Here is a 20,316-nt window from a genome sequence, read left to right as displayed (position 1 = left end):
ACATGCATTGAACTGATAATGAAGAAAATACATAAACATGCTTTTGTGTTTAGATCTGATTTGCTGCCAAGTCTGTTTTACACTGCTGCTATTGCAGTTAATAGATCACAGATTTAAAACTGTTTTAGTCTACTGCTATTTATCAAACTTTTTTTTTTTTTTTTAATGTTAATTTGGCCAAAAACTATACTGACTCCCATGTATTTGTTATGGAACAGTGTCAGACCTCAATGTAATTCTGTGTCATCATGTTCAAATGTATGACGTTTAACAGTTCTAATGAGCAGCTGTCATGTTAGAAATAAGCAGCAGGCAATGAGAGTGCACTGAGTGGGAAAATTAATATATTAACCTAAGTAATTAACAGTTTCCTACCAGCATTTCTTTCATGCATTATTTGTAGTAACAGGGCTTTTTACCGTAATAACTGTTTATATTCAACATAGCTCTCCATTGCATAACAACCTGTTCCACTTGACTGAAGCAGGCAGCATGCTATCGCTCCATTTACACGGCAAACACCCCTTTTTACTGGAGCACACATAGAGCGTCATGAAGGAAACCTGGGTTATGTTGACATCCACTGTTGTGATACCCATTACATTGAGTTTAGGGTTTAGGTTTTGTCAAGTCAAGCTTATGCAAAGAATGCCTGGCTATTCCAAACTCAATTATATTTTGAGGAAAACATACTTTCTGTTTGACTGTTTGTAACTTATCCAAATTACTTTTCTGATCAGCATATTTTTGCCATGCATTTTAATGCTTCACTGCTGCTCCTTTTAGCCAAACATCATGTATGAGACGGGGCGGGTCTTGATAACCCAGAAAATGGAGGAGAAGCTTCAAACATGGAGTGAAAGGGTTTTATTTTAACCAAAACATTTTTCTTTAACCTAACCAAATAATTTCTGTGTGTAGCTAAGCTTCTCACATATAAAAGTGTCTGATGAAGGGTGCAGAATCAGAAAAGATACGAAAAGTAAGCAGTGACAGAAAACAAAACTTAATTCTGAGAAGGAACATGAACCCTGGTCTTTAGAGAGAAAGTCCGGCTTCTAGTTCACACACCTAGTCAAAGTAACTACATCATTTTTGTGGCTCAGACTAACCGCAATGCGAGGGAAAAGTAAACAGCAACTAAAAAGAAAACTTAATCCTGAGACGGGATGAAAACCCTTGAGCTGTGTCTGAAATCAGTCACTACTCACTATATCGTTTGTTCTCCATTTTGTAGTGCTGTCCTAATGTTAAGTTAGAATTGTTACACCCTATATAGCGCACTCAAAATATCCCACAATGCAAGTTAGTTGGCCACTAACTAATCAATATGTCATGCATTGCAGTGAAGGAGAATGGCAGACGGACGAGAGAGCCTGTTAAAATTAATAATAAGAATTTGTATTAGTATGCTTAATGGAACCAAAGCTATGCTTGACAACACAAACAAAGAAAAAAATTATTTTCCTTTGTTAATGTTGGAAAGTACGTTTACTATAATATAAATTTAGCACAACAATGCCAGTCTGTTCACTCCCACAACCACAAACGCTCTGATATGTTTTAATTCAGCGTCAGCAGTGAAGTAATTAATAACGGCAAGACTCGAGTAGCGTCTGAAAGTGTTACTTTTATATAGGAGCTCCCTGTTTAGTTCACTATTTATTAGTCTCTATATAGGAAGTAGGGAGTAGGGAATGAGTGACTGATTTCAGCTCTTGCCACCACCTTTATCCTCCTAATGCAAACTTTGTCACTCTTTCAAACTGGGTGCCTTTCCCACCAGATCACAAATTATTTTAAAACAAATTTTTTTCCTCTTCAAAATGTAGTTAAGAATGCAGTTGAGTAGTGTAGGAACAAAATTTTAAGGAGACAAAGTTGGGCCAAACTTTCTTCGTAGTTCTGCTCTGACTCACCCTGTATTTATTTATTTGTTGTCATTTTGATATTTTGATTTAGATTTTTTTTTTACTGCATTTATTTTATTGTTCATTTTCATTCTCTTCTACCCTTTATTTATTTACTTATTTATTTTACTTATTTACTATTATTATTATATTTAGCCTTGTGTTTATGGCTTTATCCTCTTTTTTTAATTTATTATTATTCCCTTTGTTGTTTCCCTTACTTGCATGTTTAATTATTTAAGCCGGTGCTAAGATAGACTTTATTGATCCCTCACCAGGGAAATTCACATGTTTCAGCACCAGTATACAGATAAGACAAAAAAGAAGCAGGACAAGAATTACAAAAAGTACAGTAAGCCTTATAAAATAAAAATATAATAGTAAAAGTCTCAGAGAGACAATACACCATGCATGATGAATCGACATGGATATGTACATATATGACATAGTAAATTTACATATGAATACGTACAAGGTGAGCTGAATCAGAATCAGAAATACTTTATTTATCCCCGAGGGTAAATTCTTTTTCGTTACATGCACGTTTACCGCCCAAGAATAAAGATAGAAATATAATAAGAGTAAAATAAAAAATAAAGAATAAAAAGATACATAAAAGGTAATATAAAATAAATAAATGTCAAAGTACAAAAAATATCAACTTCCAAAAAAAACATATTTACACAGATATACAGTTAAGGTGCAGATTGTTTGAAGATTTGTGCAAAAAAAAACGTGTCCAGTATCATATTTAAAGTGTGGAATTTATCAGTTTGATTGCAATAGGCAGGAATGATTTCCTGTGTTGCTCTGTGGTGCAGCATGGCAGCAACAGTCTATTGCTGTACTAATTTACTTTGAATAATCTTTTTACTATGTTTAGCTTTATTTCTCCACTTTTGTCTCCCAGCTCTTTCTCCTTCTGTGTTGACTGAGCCGCCTTCTACTGGTCTATTTTTTGTTTGTTTTTGCCCTGTTTGCAAAGTTAAAGCAGCAAAGATAGTGCAAACATTTAGGGTAAGGGTTAGATGTTAAATGTACCACAAATGTAAAAAATAACAATAAACCAAGATACACATTAGTACTTATTGTAGAAAACACAGTATTGCACATGCCAGTGGCATTGCACAGATTCTTTCATGAATGGAAATATTGACACAAGTATAAATATTGCACATTTTTTTACATAAGCAAAAAATAAATAAATAAATAATTGTGATGATAATGCGCCCCCCTCCAAAGTCACTTAAGACACTTGAGTGTGTGTACAGTGCAATCATTTAACTTTTTTTTTTTTTTTTAATCATTATTACAGTCTGTCTGCAGTGCAGTTTCTTCAATGGTACCTCCTCCTCCATGCCCGGGGCCCCGATCAGGGCACGGATCACACTCCATACCCCGGTGTGGGCGGTGTTGCTCGGAGCCACACCTCCACTGGCGCTGCTGCTGCCGCTGCGGGACTGAAACTGAATCCGCTCGCTTGATCTCAACCAGCCAGCAGCAGCAGTGGTCGCGAGAGCCTAGATGTGCAAAACCCCTGGAATATCCGTGCGCTGGAGAGGCCAGAACCGACCACCGTGGGGGAGCGTCTTCATTTAGTCGCCACAAGAGAAAGAGCCGCAGTGAAAGCATGGCGGTAGAAGAGGAAGGTCTCCGGGTTTTCCAGAGCGTTAAAATAAAAATAGGTAAGAGAAAAAAAGAAAAAAAAAAAATCCCTACCCCCCCTTAAGTGTGAGCGCCTCAATGGATGGCTCCATGTTAACGGGCAAAGCAGGCATGCAAGTGTAGGGGCAGGAGGCTGGAGGCACCCAGAGCTGTGTTGTTCTGCCTTATTATTGTAATTCAAATCACACGCTTCCCTCTCAGCGCACAGATTCAGACCGCAAATTACAAAAACAAAACTAAACAAAACAAAAAAAATACGGGGGGCACAGAAATCGAGAGATTCAAAGCCTTGTGTGGAGATTGTGGGAATTTGGCAGCTGGCAATCGGATCCAGATCATGTGTTTTTAGAGGTCTACACATGCAGACTGAGTCCTAGCAGGCTGTTGTGCGGTATAAAGGCTCCACATCTGCACATATCCAGATGCTTTTTTCTCTACATAAACCTTTATTGCACCTTAACTGCAGCATGTTATTGCACCCCCCCCCCCCCCCCTCTTTTCTCCCTCTGTACTACCCCTCCTCTTACCCCACCTCCTCCAAAAAAGCTTCATGCATGACTGTCTAGCTATTGATTGTTAGCCCAGATTTCTATATTTAGATGTGTAGCTCCAGTCTCCAGTGGGTACCCCTGGTTTGTAGGAGGCATGTCGTGCATGCATGTCTTGTGAATGGAGCCATGAGGAGGCTGAGTACAGTTTGCAAGGCCTTGCTGGAGGGGACATTGTTTTTTTTGTTTTTTTTAAAACAATGTAATTCAGAAATTCTTATGCCTGTGCAAGAAGTTAATTCACCTTTTAATCTCATTCATGTAAGATTGTTTTCATTACATAATGGTAACTGCATCTAACTGTACATATACTTCTATAGTAAAAAGAGGACAGGACAGGATAGTAGTGCTTTTTAGTGACACAGTTGCTCTTGCCATGTACATTATTTTCATTATTGATCTATCTTCACATTGTTTTCTTGTCTGATAATCAATTTGGTGGACAAAAGTCACAAAAAAGATATCAATCACGGCTTCCCAGTGACAACTCTGAGTAGTTTGTTTTTCATTTTTTATTCATATAGAATCAACTAAAGCTTACGATTCTTCCCGAGAAGTCAAAGAATCATGTGGAGATTCCACCGATTATCAAAAGTGCAGATGAAATCTGTTTCAAGTGTAATCAGTGTGAATGTCTAAAATGCTGCAGTCTGACCTGTTTGACAACGTGTTTGTATTTTTTATTTTTTTTCCCTTCAAACCATTCGGAGCAGACAATCGCTTCCTCTGTGTGCTCCAACTGCTATCTCGGGTCAATATGGCACATTTGGAACTGTCTCCCTTCCTTTTCACTGACATCTGGCACCCAGTTCATTCTGGCTGTGCTGTGTGGTTTGTTTTGACTCCAAACATGCGACAGAAAGGATGAGCAGAGGAAAAAAAAAACATGACAACAAACACACGTAGAAGCTGTAGGGCTGCATGTTGATGCCATTCAGCATTGGACAGTAAAACACTGCAGTCGCCACAGTTTTTTTTTCCCCAGGGCGAGCTGATCTCCTAAGTGAGGTTGTATTTTTAAGCTCCTCTCACCTGCTGTTGGAATTGGCTGCAGAGTCAGCTTGAGCCGACCCAAGTAGAGTTTATCAAATAGTCCGGCCTCATGCAGTCGGATAATATGCTGAGACTCCAGGGACGGTTGTAATGTTTAAATCACAAAGGCCTCATTAGTTTGCTGCCCTTTCTGAATGAACGTTCAGTCAGCCAGCAGATCTGAGTTCATGTGAATAAAGGTTGAATGACTGGAGGACCGTCTTTCCGAGATGCTGTAGCACTACCTCATTGTAATGTACTGAAATGTTACATAACACGACAGAAAAGTATCCAAAGTCAGTGCTAGTCACAATTATATTACATTGCGTTACTGAATTATTATTAGTATAATAATGGGTAAGCAGTGTTTTACTTTTAGTTGGTCAGGGTTCGTATATGCTCTGTTCTCTGTCTTTATTGGGTATAAAATGTTATTTTGTACAGTAACAAGCAAAGATGCAACATTAGCTTGAGCAATAAAAAATAATCTGCAACTATTATCACAGTCCATTCATTTAAGAAGTCTTTTTTTTTCTTTTAGCGAAAATGCTGTTTTCATCCTCTCAAATATGAACATTTTCTATTTATATTTGTTTGATGGTGTTATACACTGAATAGCTTTGGGTTTTTGACTGTTGATTGGACAAAATGAGGCATCTGAAAATGTCTGACTTGACATTCTTCCGTTTTTTTTTATCGTTGTACGTTATAATAGTCATTGATTTATTGCGAAACCCTCCCAATGTTTACATGTATATAATTCATTGCATTTTGCACTCACGCTGTTTTACCCTTCTGGTTAGATGTCAAACTGATTGTTGTAGAATTTAGTGTGTCTGAAATGAGTAAGTGAAAGACTAACCCATTGAAGTTGTAGTGGAGGACTGAAATGTACAATCTCAGCCTCTGAAATGTCATAAAGCAGAAGTCTGAAGTTGAAATATGAATAACAGAAGTTTCTAGTTGAGTAAACGTTGCATTCCTCCACATGGACAATGCCTTTACGTTACCTGGAAAAATAAGTCTTATCGGTACGTCATGACTACTAAGAACATTTCTGTTGCCATCACTTCCAAGACTCTGAGTTTCCTCACTTTCTGTATGCTGCACTGTTACCTAGCAGCAGTCGTACTCGCTGTCAGTCTGATCCCCATGGTGCTCTGCTCGCAATAATGTCTGTGCAATGCTTGCATCACATTGTTTTCATCAAAGTCTTGTCCTTTGGCATGAGACTGCGGTTGGCTGATGACTCAGAGCTAAAAATCTGTCACATATTTGGATTCGAGAAAAAGAGCGAGAAAGAGAGAGGACTTATTATCGCAACGCTCTGCCAGGTGATGACTCTTCTCGGCTTCCTGGACGAACACATGAATGTCGGAAACTGAACGGGGCTACTGGGCCCGAGTCCGCACTGTCTGGGGAACACAGGAAACAGGAAACTACCCCCAATTCACTTCCTGATTGGCTGGAATAGACTACAAAAAGAATTGTGTTTTTTCCTGCATGGCAACAAGCTAATACAAAGCAGATGTAGGGAGACGCAGTGCGAGGGACAGAGGTGGTGTCTCACATACAGGAGCAGGCTGTGCTTCGTCTATCAGCGCTCGGAGAGATGGGAATTCTCAGTGGCACAGCTGGAGTCGGGACTTTGCACTAATTAACAACAACATATGTGCATTTGGCTGCGCTGTTGCCGCTTGAAACATCATTCGACAAACACATGAAACACATGAAATGATATCTCGCCGTGGGTTACCGTGAACCCTTTTCAAGAAATGCATGAAACCAAATTGCCTTAAAAGCCGCTGTCAGAAGGTCAGGTGATTACAAACCCACCGAACTTCAAGGTACCCCTTGGAGGTTTTGGCCACCAGTAGCACTGATGGGTCTCTCTTTTGTTTGTTTGACGGCGCACAAGCCGGCAGCTCATAAAGCCTCAACAAATGTACCATTGCACCAACAAAGGCAGTAAAAAAAGACTTCAAGCTAGCAAACATATAAAAACAACCTGCATGATTTAAAATATTATGCAAATCCCATCATCTTATACACGATGTTAGTTAGACCTCTGTTAACAACATGATACCCATGAAGTCAGACTGAATTTTGAGGAAATGCACATTACAAGGGCTGTGTAAACATTGTAGGGATTAAATTACAAGTTAGAAGAAGCAGATGCAGAATGTATACAGTATGAGGCTGTCAGACTGTATGAAATAACCACCCTTAAACCTGCCGTAATTGCTGCCTTTAGGCACCATAAAAGGCCGTAAACCACATATTTGACTTCATTTAAGTGGATGTGGCAAACTTGTTAGCAAAGAGTTTCCTATTTGCACCACACATCCAACAGATATGCAGCACCATTCACATTTATTTGGAGTTGTGTGTACATTCTTTGAATAATGTCCGTCTTTTAAGCTGCTAAATGCTCATCTATGATCTCCAGCTGGTCACTACTTTAACTATATTCTTTTTGATGGAGTTTTTAGGGACTTTTCAGTGTGTTTTTTTTTCACTGGAAACGTTCTCAAATGGCTGCGAAACCAAAACCAAAAGGTAGCTGAAAAGCACCAAAAAACACCATAGAGAAGAGGAGAAACTACAGGGTGAGCCCTAATCATTTTGATCCATTCCCAAAATAAAAATAATGATTACAGCAGCTTCAAAGCTACTTGTGGTTAAATAAAAGGGAAAACTGCACGTTCAGGGATTACAGGAAGTGTATTTTGTATTGTTTCACGTCAGATACATACAAGGTATGAACTAATGTGTCGTAAGTGTAAACATTTAGATTTTGCCGCCGCGGTTTTGTCTCGTATATTTACAATTTGCGGTTTAATTCCAAGTGAAAGTTTTAGACCCTTGCAGAGTGCAGTGATTTTCGGCGATTTGGCCAAGGATAAGTCATCAGGTCAGCGCTGTCTCGCACCAGTTCCTCCTCATAAGCTGCTCAACCTGAACTGTTTTTATAGGCTTTATAGTGTTGGCACAGCATCGCGTTGTTACTGTTTAATGGTGTTGTAACAATACAAGTGTAATTTTGGATGTATTGAAAATAGCGTTCAGTGCAGAGCGAACCACAGTGGAAGAAACACTAGATTACATATTGTGCTCAAGTGTTGGGGGTCCAGGAAACATGAGTGGGTGGCTGAATACAAGCAGCTCAGAGTGGATGACTTGGGCCTGGGCGAGCCTGGGAGGGAAAAAGCTGCAGTGACAGAGGCCTTCCCTTGACAGCTGGCCAACAGAGGTTCCCAAACTTCCTCCTGTCCAGACTGAATAGGAGACGTGGAGCGGTGGGGAAAGGGAGGGGTTAGAAATCATCTCCGTGGAGGACTCTTATTTAGGTGAAGGGTTTCTCACCTTTGTAGCTTGTGTCTGTTATCACATTGTGTCCCTATAGACGTTTACATATACGCCAAGTTGTCCATTTTGTCCTAGAAGGCGAGCTCTCTGGGAAGTGGTTTACTGTAAACATGCATGTTGACTGTTTAGACGCAGGCCGTGTTTCGGTCCAGGCGACTTTAGACTGGTGGAATAATCCGGGTTGGGTACAGCGGCGTGTTCCTCCATGAGAGCACAGTACTAGGAATAGTGGGGGAAGTAGGCCCAGCATGCAGGGTCAGCAGCGGTAAATACAGGACCAGAGTGCCGCTCCTTCAGCGTGTCCTTCAGGTGCCCCGTGGGAGAAGTCGGCTGGGACGACCTCTACCTGCTAACAATGACATGAGCACGGAAACATTCACCAGACTGTACCGCAGAAAAGGGAGAAACTCAAGAAGTTTGAGAAGCAGAGCCCGTGTTGTTTCTGTGTTGTGTGAAAATGACGAAAAGAAAGAGTTTAACAATTGCAAGTGGTTGCATACACATGCTGATAAAATCAGGTTTTGCAACAGTGTTTCCCTCCTCTGGCAACACCAGCAATGTCAACTTGCCACATGCAGTGACTTCCACCCAACCCACTCTCCCTTTCCTGTGCTTGCAAAAGATATCATATCTTCTCAGCATTGTGCAGGCCAGGACTGTTTGTCAGTGTATGTAGCTGTTATTGTACGTCTTTAATTGTTTTTTCTCGTTTTCGAGTAATGTGACAATTTCATAAATGGATGAAAGGCCATAGAAAATCGTGAAACCAGCTCTCGCCTTTGAGATCATGACACTACACTGGTGTGTCAGATTGAAACCACATCCTGAAAACTTTCTGTCCCTGATGTGAGCTTATTTTAAGTTTCATTTAGTTTCATTCTCAACACAGTGTAACTTCACTACATATCAAGGTGGGTGTATGTGTGTGTGTGCATGGTGGTGGTTGTGTGTTTTTGTTTAGCTCAAGTTTTCCATTGAGACTAACGGATCTGTGTGAACATTAGCTCTCGGCCGCATTGGACAAAGAGGGAGTTTGATCAGTAACCGAACACCGTCTTCTATCACACAGACGGTTGTGTACAGAACAGAAAGTCTTTAACCATAAACTCCTGTTTTTCCATGGTGTTTGTCCAGATGCTGTTCCAGCAAATGTTGTTGTTGTGTGGAAACTTCTGGATGGAACCGCTCAGCTGGTTTCACTGCAGGTTTATTTATAATTAGTGGATGATTAGTGACATTGCATTTAGAAGTGTGACACTGGTACAGTCAGCAGTAGATGCTGATGTTGTGATTAGCTGATTAGCTTAACCAGCTCGTAAATAGGACACATCATAAGGCTAGACACTAACACAACCAGATTAATGAATGTTTTCATTGTGTTTGGTCTCAAAGATAAGCAAGTCAATCGTGTCTCCGAAACCCCAAGATAATGTTTTTAAATGCCTTGCTTCGTACACAACCCCCAAAAACTGTTTAGTTCCATCGAGGAAAGAAACCAAGAAGTTTACATTTAAGAGGCTGGAATCAGTGAATTTATTTTTTCCCTCTAAAAAGTGATCATGAAAAAAGCTGGTGCTAAATTTAATACTTGACAACTCATCTATTAATTGTTGCAGCTCTAGCCATTTCTTTCAGGTTTGATATATACTTCTGTGTTTAAAGTAGCAATGGAGCAATCCACTGATTAATCAGCTGATGGACTGAAAATGAATTTATTTTAATAAAAAAAGTAATTTATTATTGTAGTTGCTGACTCACTGTCGTTAAAAATCATTTAGCGCTGACTAGATTGGTTGAAATCCAGAGAATAGGTCCTACTTTTTACAAATACTAAATCTGTCAAACTAAGTTTTCTAGATATTTGCTTCCAAGTGTGATGGCCCACATAATCATCGGCATCTAAACTTATGGTGCAGTCATAAAAATATAGGATTTGGCTGCTCAATATCAAAGGTGTAAACATAACCGATTATATACATTCAGTGATGTCCCAGCAAACTTCTGTTTTAAACATTTACCTGCAGCGATTTTCGTCTGTGGACAGCGGAGAAGTGGATCACGCTGCAGTGGCGCTGACCCCCTTTAAAGCCTTTGAGAGGTTGAGGTTTTGATGCTGAAAAGAAAGAAGCGGAGTGGAAGTTTTAGCATGAAATCAGGGTTTCTAGAGGTTAGAGGTTTTCAGTGATTGTGGGTTTGAACATGAGTGACAGAGCCGGTTCATGGCGGTGAATGTGGCTACCCCTTGGTGATGCTATGGCTTACTTTTGATCATTGGTTTACTTTAGTCTCTAAGCTGGGCTTTGCCTTGGATTATTGCAATTAATGTCCTGATGTAACATTTGCTTCTCTTTGCATTTAGGGACTTTTTTCTTTCTTGGCAGTTATGAGCTACTCTAAAGGGGCACTCCCGTTTGTTTACTCATAAAGATGAGTTTACTCATAATTGGGCGTGGCTGTCTAATGCTGTCTGTGTGCTTTACATTGTCTGAAAAAAAAAACAACCCGAGTGTCTTGAGAAGTTACTTGAGTTGTATCTTTAAATTTAAATGGAAATCTTATGTTGGTGTGTGGAGCACTGAGGTGTAAGATAATGTTCTAATTGTTTGAAAGAAAGTTACTCTTTTTTCAGGTGTTTTTACTGGATTACAGATGCTTCTTTTCATTTCTCAAGTGAATAGCTCTTTAAGGGTGACCTCAAATTCCAAATGTGCCAATACGACAAACTTTCCTTACAGCCCACTACTGATTTTTGGTTTAAGTTTAAAATATGTGGTTGTCTGTAGGTCGGCTGGGTCAGACGGAAGTTGAGTCACACTATAGGAAATGCTGGTAGTAGTTTGGCCCATGGCAGGAACTAAAAGTCAGCATATGTTTTTGTCTGCTGTCCTGATTTTATCCATTTGTGTTTTAATCTGTCTCTCACATGTGTCCCAAAATGTATCAATGAGATCTGAATGCGTAATCAGATAATAAAACAAAAAAACCTGATTAGGAAATGAGGTGATATGAAGTAAATGCAGCCCTAGTTTAGGTGACAAAGGAATATTTTACTGCAGGATCAAAGCCTCCGCTGTGAATATCCTCTGAGAAAGGCCTGTCTGTTTGTATGTGTGTGTGTGTGCGCGCGGGTGTAATGTTTTCGTGTTTAGTCATTTTCGGAAAGACAGTAATGCCTCACAGTTTTAGTTTCGGTTCTTGATTTGACTCTCTACCTAAGAAACATCAAAGGGGCCGAGCATTAACAGTGGGATAATATAAATGGGTTTCGCTCCCTCTTTCCATTCTCACGGTGTCTCTCTCTTCGCCCTCACACACTCTCAGGGGTAACTGGGTTGTTCGCTGCTTTTAAACTTCGTCTTGGATCCAGTTGAAATTCCTTTCTCCTCATCTCATTTCCTGTTGTAGCTTTCTCCAAAGCTAACCGCTCTCCAGTTTTTCTATCTGGCTGACTTCTCTCTCTCTCTCTCTCTGTCTCTCTCTCTTTCTCTGCAGTCTTCCCTCCTCTCTCACCCTTGATTGAGTACACTGCTTGTATTTTTCTCACTAACACTCCCCACCCCTCGCTTTTCCTTTTTCTCGCAGCCCCGTGTTTCCCAGGCCTGCTAGTTGAGCACACAGCCGCTGAAGGCATTCACGCCCGCGTATCCTCGAATGTGTTCATGTCAGGGAAGATTAGAATAACGAGTCGAGCGGCGCGTCTGTAACTGTACACACCAGCGTGGCCGACTAGTCAACAGAAAAGTCGGGGGGGGGAGAGAGGAACAAAGCTACACATTCACCGGCATCCATTACTCGCTTCAATCGCCTGCCTTTCCTCATTTCTCCGTTCTTGCCTCCTTTTTCTTCACTTTGCCCTACCCTCGCCCCTTTTGGGGGTTTGTTCCCGTCGTCGTTATTTCCCCAGCACTTCTTCTGCTCGACGCCCACCGTGTTTTGCGCGCACGTGCCAAGTGTGCGTCTTGTCTGCTTGTTTTGCTCAGATACTAGGGCAAGATATTCTCCAAGGGGCAGAAGTAGCAGCAGAGATGCTTGATGAAACAGAAAGAAAAAAGAAAAAAAAGCTGCTGTTGTTGTTGTTTGTGTTTTCCGCTTATTGTGAGTCTTGACGAGAGAAAACACACACACACACACACGCCCCACCGGAAAAAGGTAAAATGGGGAGAGATGACAAAAAAAGGAAGCAACAAGAAATACAGGAAAGTGAAATCAGGTTAAAGTTTGTTTTGAAAAAGAAAGCAGATATGCAAGACGAGTCCTGTGCAGATGAAATGAAAAAAGAAAGGAAAAAAGAGGCTTTAGAGCAGAAGAGAAAAGGGATAAAAGAAAGAGAATGATAGGCAGGCTGAGACAGAGGATTACAGACTCTGGTTTTATAATAAAGTCTTTAATCTAACGTGTTGTACGGTAGGTTACTGGAGAGGCTTATCTTTTCTTTTGTAACAGACTCGCTCACCATCAAACATAAACACACGCTTGTTTTTTTCTTTGTGCTGAGGGTAGGTGGGAGGGCGTGTTTGATTTGTTGTTCTGGCAGTTTAGTTGGTATGTTCACCGTTGATTTAGACTGCCAAATGGCATGTCAGTAATGGGGGAAAAAAAAGATAAACACATAAATATGTACCATCAAAACCTGTCCATTCCACCCTCAAACTTCCCCCCAACTCTTCAGTGCTGCTTATCAACTCATCCAGAAATATAAGTTTGTCCACCTCTTCCTTTCAATCTAAACGGGAAACTGTATCAGTAAGTGTGGTAACAACTGCATCCTGCAAATTACGAAATTACCTTTTTGCATTCCTGATGATCATTTAAGAACAGTGTAAAAAGAACATAGAGACTTAGAATGTGCACAAGACAGATATTTTCATCAGCGTGAACCTTGCCTTCATTTTTGCCCAATAGTCATCCACATTTCCACATGATGCATTCATGTGCTCAAACACACAGCTGGCCAGTAACTCAAAATGACATTACAGTTATTCATCTCTGTAGTGCTTCTTTGCTGACTTATTCAGATACTTCAGCAGACAGACAGATCCAGGACTGGCTTGTTTGTTACAGGAAGTAGAAGAAAGTGAAAAAAAAAACATGACTTGTAGTCATTTGGGTTCCTGGCTTGCCAACATTTGCCACCGGTACATTCAGGTGTCAGCTTACACAGTTGGAGGGTGTGTGATCCACGCAGCTGTGTGCCGACGTTGACACTGCTTCCGCTAGCTTCCCTCCAAATTTGTTGGGCTTGTTAAATCACAGTGTCTTGTTTCGTCATTTAAAGGCGTTTTTGATGGGGCTGTGTTGATGAGCAGAACTATTGTAATACCACATGTCCCTTTTACTTTTTAGGAAAGCATTGTAATTACTTGTGCCAATGTGCAATGTCTAATAAGTAGTTGCAGTTTTCCAATAACTAGCCTAACACTGTTGCACAGCATCTCCATGGCTATTTTGAATTTTTGCATTAGTAATTTTGTTATTTTGAAACCCTAATCTCAAAATTTCAGATTTTCGTTTGTTTTAAAAGTGAGATTTGTATATATATAAAATTGCTTGGATCTATATGTTTTTTGCCATTTGGCATTTCTTTTGATAAATCAGTTGGCCCAAGTGCACATCAGTTGAAAATGATCTGAAATCGAAGCTGACTACATGTTCACTGTGATGGATTGTGTATCTCAAGCCAGTTTCAAGTCTCTGCAGGTAGTTTTCATACTGCACTGGCATGAGTCGAAACTTTAGACTGCTGGAAAAATGCAGCAAAATGCACCCATCAATCTAAAAAGGTTTGAAATAAGATGAGCAGTAATTTAAAACACACACACACTAAACCACTTGAACCGTGTTAGGAATGTGTGTGTGTATGTGTATGTATATATATGTATGCAGATGTCTTAAAATTTGAATGTTGTATCAACCATGTGGTTGTATTTTCTGACACAACTTTCCTTTTTTTTTTTTTTTTTAAAGATGCTTTCTGCTCTCCAGTAGCTCTGGTTTTGTTTTCACATTGTAAGTTGAGTCATTAAACACGCACAAGCTGAGAAAGCTGTGGTAATCCCATGATGTTTTGGTTAGGATGACCTGGACGGTTGCAAGTCCACTGAGGGGAGCTCACAGGTCATGAATGAGAGCGGGAGGAAAACAGAGATTGGAGGGTGAATGAGGAGGATTATGGGATGCAGATAGAATAAATATAGTAGAATAAACGAGAGACAGACGCAGAGGACAAGAAGAGAAGACAGGCGGGAGATCTAATAACAGTGGGAAGTGAAGGGATAAAGACAGAGATAAGAGAGAGTTACGTCATCTCCCACGTAAACACAGACAGAGATGCAATCTGCAACAACAAGTCCAAGTGGTGGAGTGCTGTGCTGTGCTGTGCTGTGCGGTGCGGTGCAACTCAGGTGTCTTCTTGATTTGTGAATGAGTGTTATTATTGTGAATTGTTGTGTAATGATTTGCGCGGTGCATGAATCAGTCTCTAGAGGAGCAGTCATAACACTGTGTTGGATTTCAAACCCCACAGAGGGCACTTCATCGCCTCTGTTCGTCTGAGCCAGTGTTTTACATTTGTTCTCTGTGTGGCATCAAAGGTAACAATACTGGAGAGTTTCCTGTTGGCAAATTATGGATTTTGCAAAGACTTTCTGGTAACAATAGCATTCTGTGAAGAAGCCAAAAGGCATTTGGTATGGTCAACAAATCACATGAACCCTCTGAACTCCAAGCAGTTTCTGGATATAGATGTTTTTATATATTTTGTTTTGTTACAATGTTTTTCTCTTCATCCATCCATTATCTATACACTGCTTAATCCTCACTAGGGTCGCGGGGCGCTGGAGTGTATCCCAGCTGACTTAGGGCGAAGGCAGGGGACACCCTGGACAGGTCGAAAATGATAACATGAAAGTTGAATTATTCGTTTATTCATTATCCCAAAAATGCAAAGTGTCGAATACTGAAAAAAAAATGGTGGCCCTACATACTATACATGTTAATTATTTACATTGTAGATTTAATTCCATACTCGTTTCCTATTTGCTCTGTATAAACACAGCCTGCAGTTCAGCCTAGTTCAGTCAAAACAGTCCCTGAATTTTACCCATGATTGTTGGTCGCAGCTGAGTCACTAATGACTGCGAAGGAACGTAGATTTTTTGTTGTTGCTGGGTTTTTTTGGGAGGTTGTTTTTTTTTTACAAATCTGGTTTGTGCAAATAGTATATTTTTGGCAAAGTTTTAAAATGAGATGTGTAGAATAAAGTGATTATAAGGATAGATTTGGTTATTTTTTCCTGCTGGAATGCCACATCACATTTGATTAGTTGTTCACAAACAGTCAGAAAGTTGAAAATCTGAGGTTCTATTCTTTTTTTCACAGTTTCAGGCTCTGATAAATGGTGTCATTTTGGCATGTTTTTCAACAGATAATATAGTATTGAGGGTTGAGAGGGTTAAAAGACTAAAACTAAGGGTGACCCTAAAGCCAAACTCTTAAAGTGCATGTTACATGGACTGCTCTGCTATATTCTGGTCTCTCCTCACTGTGTTTACCACATAACGGCAAAACAAAATAAGAAAACAAATAAAAAACAATACTCAGAGCTAGTTGTTTGATGGCTGAATAGTTGCGCTCTAGTGTTTTAGTCCACTTCTAAGGAATACACTAGATCAATCTTTGGCTGCAAGAAAGAAGAAAGCAGCTGGTAGGAGGATGAACTATTTGTTGGTCTGTGTTGTTGGTTCTTGTGGGATTTATCAACTGATGCATCTTTTAAATGGTGACATCTCAGCCCAGGACTTCCTTAACCGGTTGATCTTGCGGTGCCACAGAAAGCCCACCAGTGCGTAAATAAATCACAGGTTTTCTCCAAACAGTTTAATTGCATGTTGTGCTACGTGACTGATGTGATTACTCACCTCTTGCACAGCCTTGCACATGATGCATTTTCATTGTTGCGACACCATCTTTCCTTTCTCGAAGAGTAAACCGGTTCTGTGATAAGATGTAGTTCTCGGGTACGAAGTGGTGGAATGTTTCTCATTCATTGGATTCATATGAGGTGGCAAAAAAAAGAGTATTTATTGATGTTGAGAGTGTAAATTGAGTGAAATGTCCAGTGGGACTGCTGCATTAAGTGGCTGATGTACGGATAAGAAAGATGACTTCCGTAATCTGTAGGTTGCTGTCTGTTTCACAGCCGGTTATCCAGTGTCAAATGTCAACTCTCTCCCCTCCAGGGTCAGCTGCAGGGTCGGAAACACAGCAGTCTTTATAATAGCAAAGACTTCTGCTGCATAGGGCATCTGAACTGTTTCCTGGTGCAGCAACAGAAACGCTTTCCTCTGACAGACAGAATTAAGGTTTGAAGTTGCACAGATTTTTCTATAGCAGTGGCTCTTACAGTGGGATTTGTTTCTTAAGATAAGAATTCAAGGGGTCACAAGAGGATTTAAGGAAAGAATAAGAAAAAATATAGATGTTTTTATATATTTTGTTTTGTTACAATGTTTTTCTCTTCATCCATCCATTATCTATACACTGCTTAATCCTCACTAGGGTCGCGGGGGGCTGGAGCCTATCCCAGCTGACTTAGGGCGAAGGCAGGGGACACCCTGGACAGGTCACCAGTCTATCACAGGGCTACACTTAGAGACAGACAACCAAGCACACTCACATTCACACCTACGGACAATTTAGAATCAACAATTGACCTCAACATGTTTTTTGGACTTGTGAGAGGAAGCCGGGGAACCCAGAGAGAACCCACGCTGCATGGGGAGAACATGTAAACTCCATGTAGAAAGATCCTCACTGGGACGTGAACCAGCGACCTTCTAGCTGTGAGGCAATGGTGCTAACTACTGCGTCACCACGCAGCCCGTTTTTCTCTTCAGATTTTTTAGTAATTTTAATACTTTTTCTTGTGATATTCTAGACACTTTACCTCACCAGGTCTCTTAAACTCTTTAGAAGTACTTCATTTCACAGGATGAAAGACTAAAAGTGAGGAACCATTGTGTTAAAGATAAAGATGTAATTTTGCAAACAGCAGCACCCACCCATCGATTCATGCTTTCGCCGCAGGAGTCACTCATTTAAAGCCAGAAATAACAGTGCAAAAAAATCTGCTTAGCCGTGTCAGATTCCCTTGCAGATAATGGAGCGTTATTGGAGCAAACGCTGACAATGTTGGTTAACACATGTGTAACTGTAGATGACACGGTGCTGTGGGTCCCCAGGGCGAAGGGAAACAGAAACAAGGAACAGAGCCCAGACTAGCATGGATGCACGGCTTCATAAAGGAGAGTATATTGGTCCCGCGGGACCGAGGCACCACCTTCGTGGTCTGTGCGTGTTTGTGTGTGTGCGTCTCGGTGGGTGGTTGGACCACATTCCTGTGAAAGGGAGTGCTGTCTGTCACACATGTTTGATGAACAGATTGAACTGCAGCAGAATTCAGGAAATGTCCCACGCAGATTCTCTCATTCACAGATGTGACAACAGAGCACACAACAAAACAAACAGTTTTTTCTTTTTTTTTTTTATGTGCCACTCTGTTGTTTGTGTCCAGTGTTAAAAGCAGTCACTCCGGCTAAGTTAATCTCATTATATGTGCTGTTGGATTTGGTGATGTAATGACAATGAAAGTGTGGTTTAAAGAGTGGTACAACCACCTCATGCAACTTACAGAAATGCTATTTTTTTATACTTTGTGTGCTATCTGTGTTCCTAAATAAGTAATCATTCATAGCCTGAATAAACACATTTATTTTTTGCTACAGCAGCATTCCTAAATAATAACTGCTTTTTTAACTTCCTTCCTTTTTTTGTGCAGGAGAAGCAAAAAACATCCCTCCTTACCCGGGGCCAAACAAGATGAGGGACTGTTACTGCACTGTCAACCTGGACCAAGAAGAAGTGTTCAGGACCAAGATTGTGGAGAAGTCATTGTGGTATGTTGAAGAGCCCCTCTGCCATTCTCTGTCTCTCTTTGTTTGTCACCCTATTTAAGATCTATTCTTAAAGAAGTTAAATCATAATCACTTCTTCATTGGTCAAAACTCTACGTTGATAGAGAGTGAAAAAACACTTTTTTTTATGAAGATTTAAAATGGAATTAACCAGCTGAAAGAGGCTGAGACTGTTTGTCAGGAACACCAGGAGCATGTTCAAAGTGCAGAAAGAAGTGAGTGAACTGAAGAGAAAACAACACAGGGCAGTAGACCCTGATTCCCCTGCTTGCTTTTACCCTGATGGTATGATTCCTGCTGGTCGTCGACGCATTAAAAGAGAAAAAGCTCTGCAGGAAAGTGTAGCTAACTGCTGCAAAATTGATGGCTAGTGGTGAAATGTTTAGCCAGAGAGCTTTGTATGAAGGTGCATTAGTACAAATTACACTGTGGTAAAAATAGTGGCAAGCAAAACTTGACAGAAAATGGATCATACATCTCAGAGTTTTTCAGTCCAGTGCTCAGCAAATCCTTAATGTTTTTTACCACAGCATTACTTAAAGATTAAGGATGGACGGCTGAATGCACAAAAGTTAAAACACGTATTAAAGGATCTCTGTGTGACTGTGTATCTGTCTCTGTCCATACATCCTTCTCCATCTGTCTTAATGTCTGGTGAACAACAGAAGAAGTCAGTAATTATTAGCAGCAGCCTTGAGGGCTCAGCTCACGAGATTCTCATTCCTGTGATTACCATGGTCGTCATTTAGGTGAGGCAGAATGTGGACGTTGATGTTCCGTCCAGCCAGCGGCCACAAACGGGCCTTTTGTTGAAGGCAAACAAGCTGTAGCTGTCAGCATTCACATGATTCACTGCAAAATGTTAATACCTGCAGGCTTCATTTTCTGTCTCTGAAGTGATTAATTGACCAAATCAATCATCTTTGACCAAAGAAAAAGTAAAGAACTGCTGCTGTGATGTTACGCGAAGGTGAAAGTACACTTAAAGGCTTACAGATTAACCAATAAATCCATCAGTCAGTGATTCGCACGCGATTATTTCACTTCAACCTGATGGGTGGACGGGACGTTACTTTACAGACATGACAGTCTGTATTTAATGTTTCATAGAATTCTTTCACAATGACACGTCACGTCAAATTACAAAAAAGAATTGTTTAAGAAATGGCTTATCACCAGATGACGTCTTAGCCCGTTGATTTCATTACTGCCTGTGTTTAATTGCAGCGCTCATTAAGGACTGTAGACGATGCAGTAAAACCCCGACAGCGTGTATTACAACAGGCTTCAAAGGCAAAGTTGCACAGAAACACAGTGTGTTCTCCAAAGAAGGAAGAACTTGGAAGATCTTGTCATTGTAACTTCTGTATCTGTAAATATGACTCAGAATTTTTCAGAATAATGACACAATTTTAGCAGTAATCTGGAAGTCATTACAGGAATCTCAGTTTTTTCTGCTTCCCCTAAATTTGTGATTTTCGGTTGTTTACGACTGGCTTTCATTTCTACAAGGAATTTTGCAGACTTAACTTGACCTTTTTTTTTCTTCTCACAATGTATAATGTATAATACAGACAACATGCACCTTAGTTTCTGTCTCTGTTTGTTTGTTTGTTTTTTATATATTTATATTCTTTTATATATATGCGAGTGTGCAATGAGACAATTTCATTGCCCAGTGTTAAACTGCTGTTTTTTATGCTGCACATATGACAATAAATGTCTGTCTATCTATCTATCTATCTATCTATCTATCTATCTATCTATCTATCTATCTATCTATCTATCTATCTATCTATCTATCTATCTATCTATCTATCT

At 40.2% G+C, this 20,316-nt stretch overlaps 1 protein-coding gene across 1 annotated transcript in view; it reads left to right on the top strand.

Annotated features, from left to right (window-relative positions):
• Positions 1 to 3,379: 3,379 nt before the first annotated feature.
• rasa3 (RAS p21 protein activator 3) overlaps positions 3,380 to 20,316 on the top strand; it is a 55,950-nt gene continuing 39,013 nt past the window's right edge. Inside the window, exons 1-2 of the mRNA XM_008292435.1 lie at positions 3,380 to 3,595; positions 18,360 to 18,477. Coding sequence (XP_008290657.1) covers positions 3,541 to 3,595; positions 18,360 to 18,477 — 173 coding nt within the window. The 5' untranslated portion in view covers positions 3,380 to 3,540. The remainder of the gene's footprint in view (positions 3,596 to 18,359; positions 18,478 to 20,316) is intronic.

Source organism: Stegastes partitus, unplaced genomic scaffold, assembly GCF_000690725.1.
Source record: "Stegastes partitus isolate 25-593 unplaced genomic scaffold, Stegastes_partitus-1.0.2 Scaffold19, whole genome shotgun sequence".
NCBI lineage: Eukaryota > Metazoa > Chordata > Actinopteri > Pomacentridae > Stegastes > Stegastes partitus.
The sequence above is the reverse complement of the archived record's forward strand: the minus strand, read 5'-3'. Positions and strand labels throughout refer to the sequence as shown.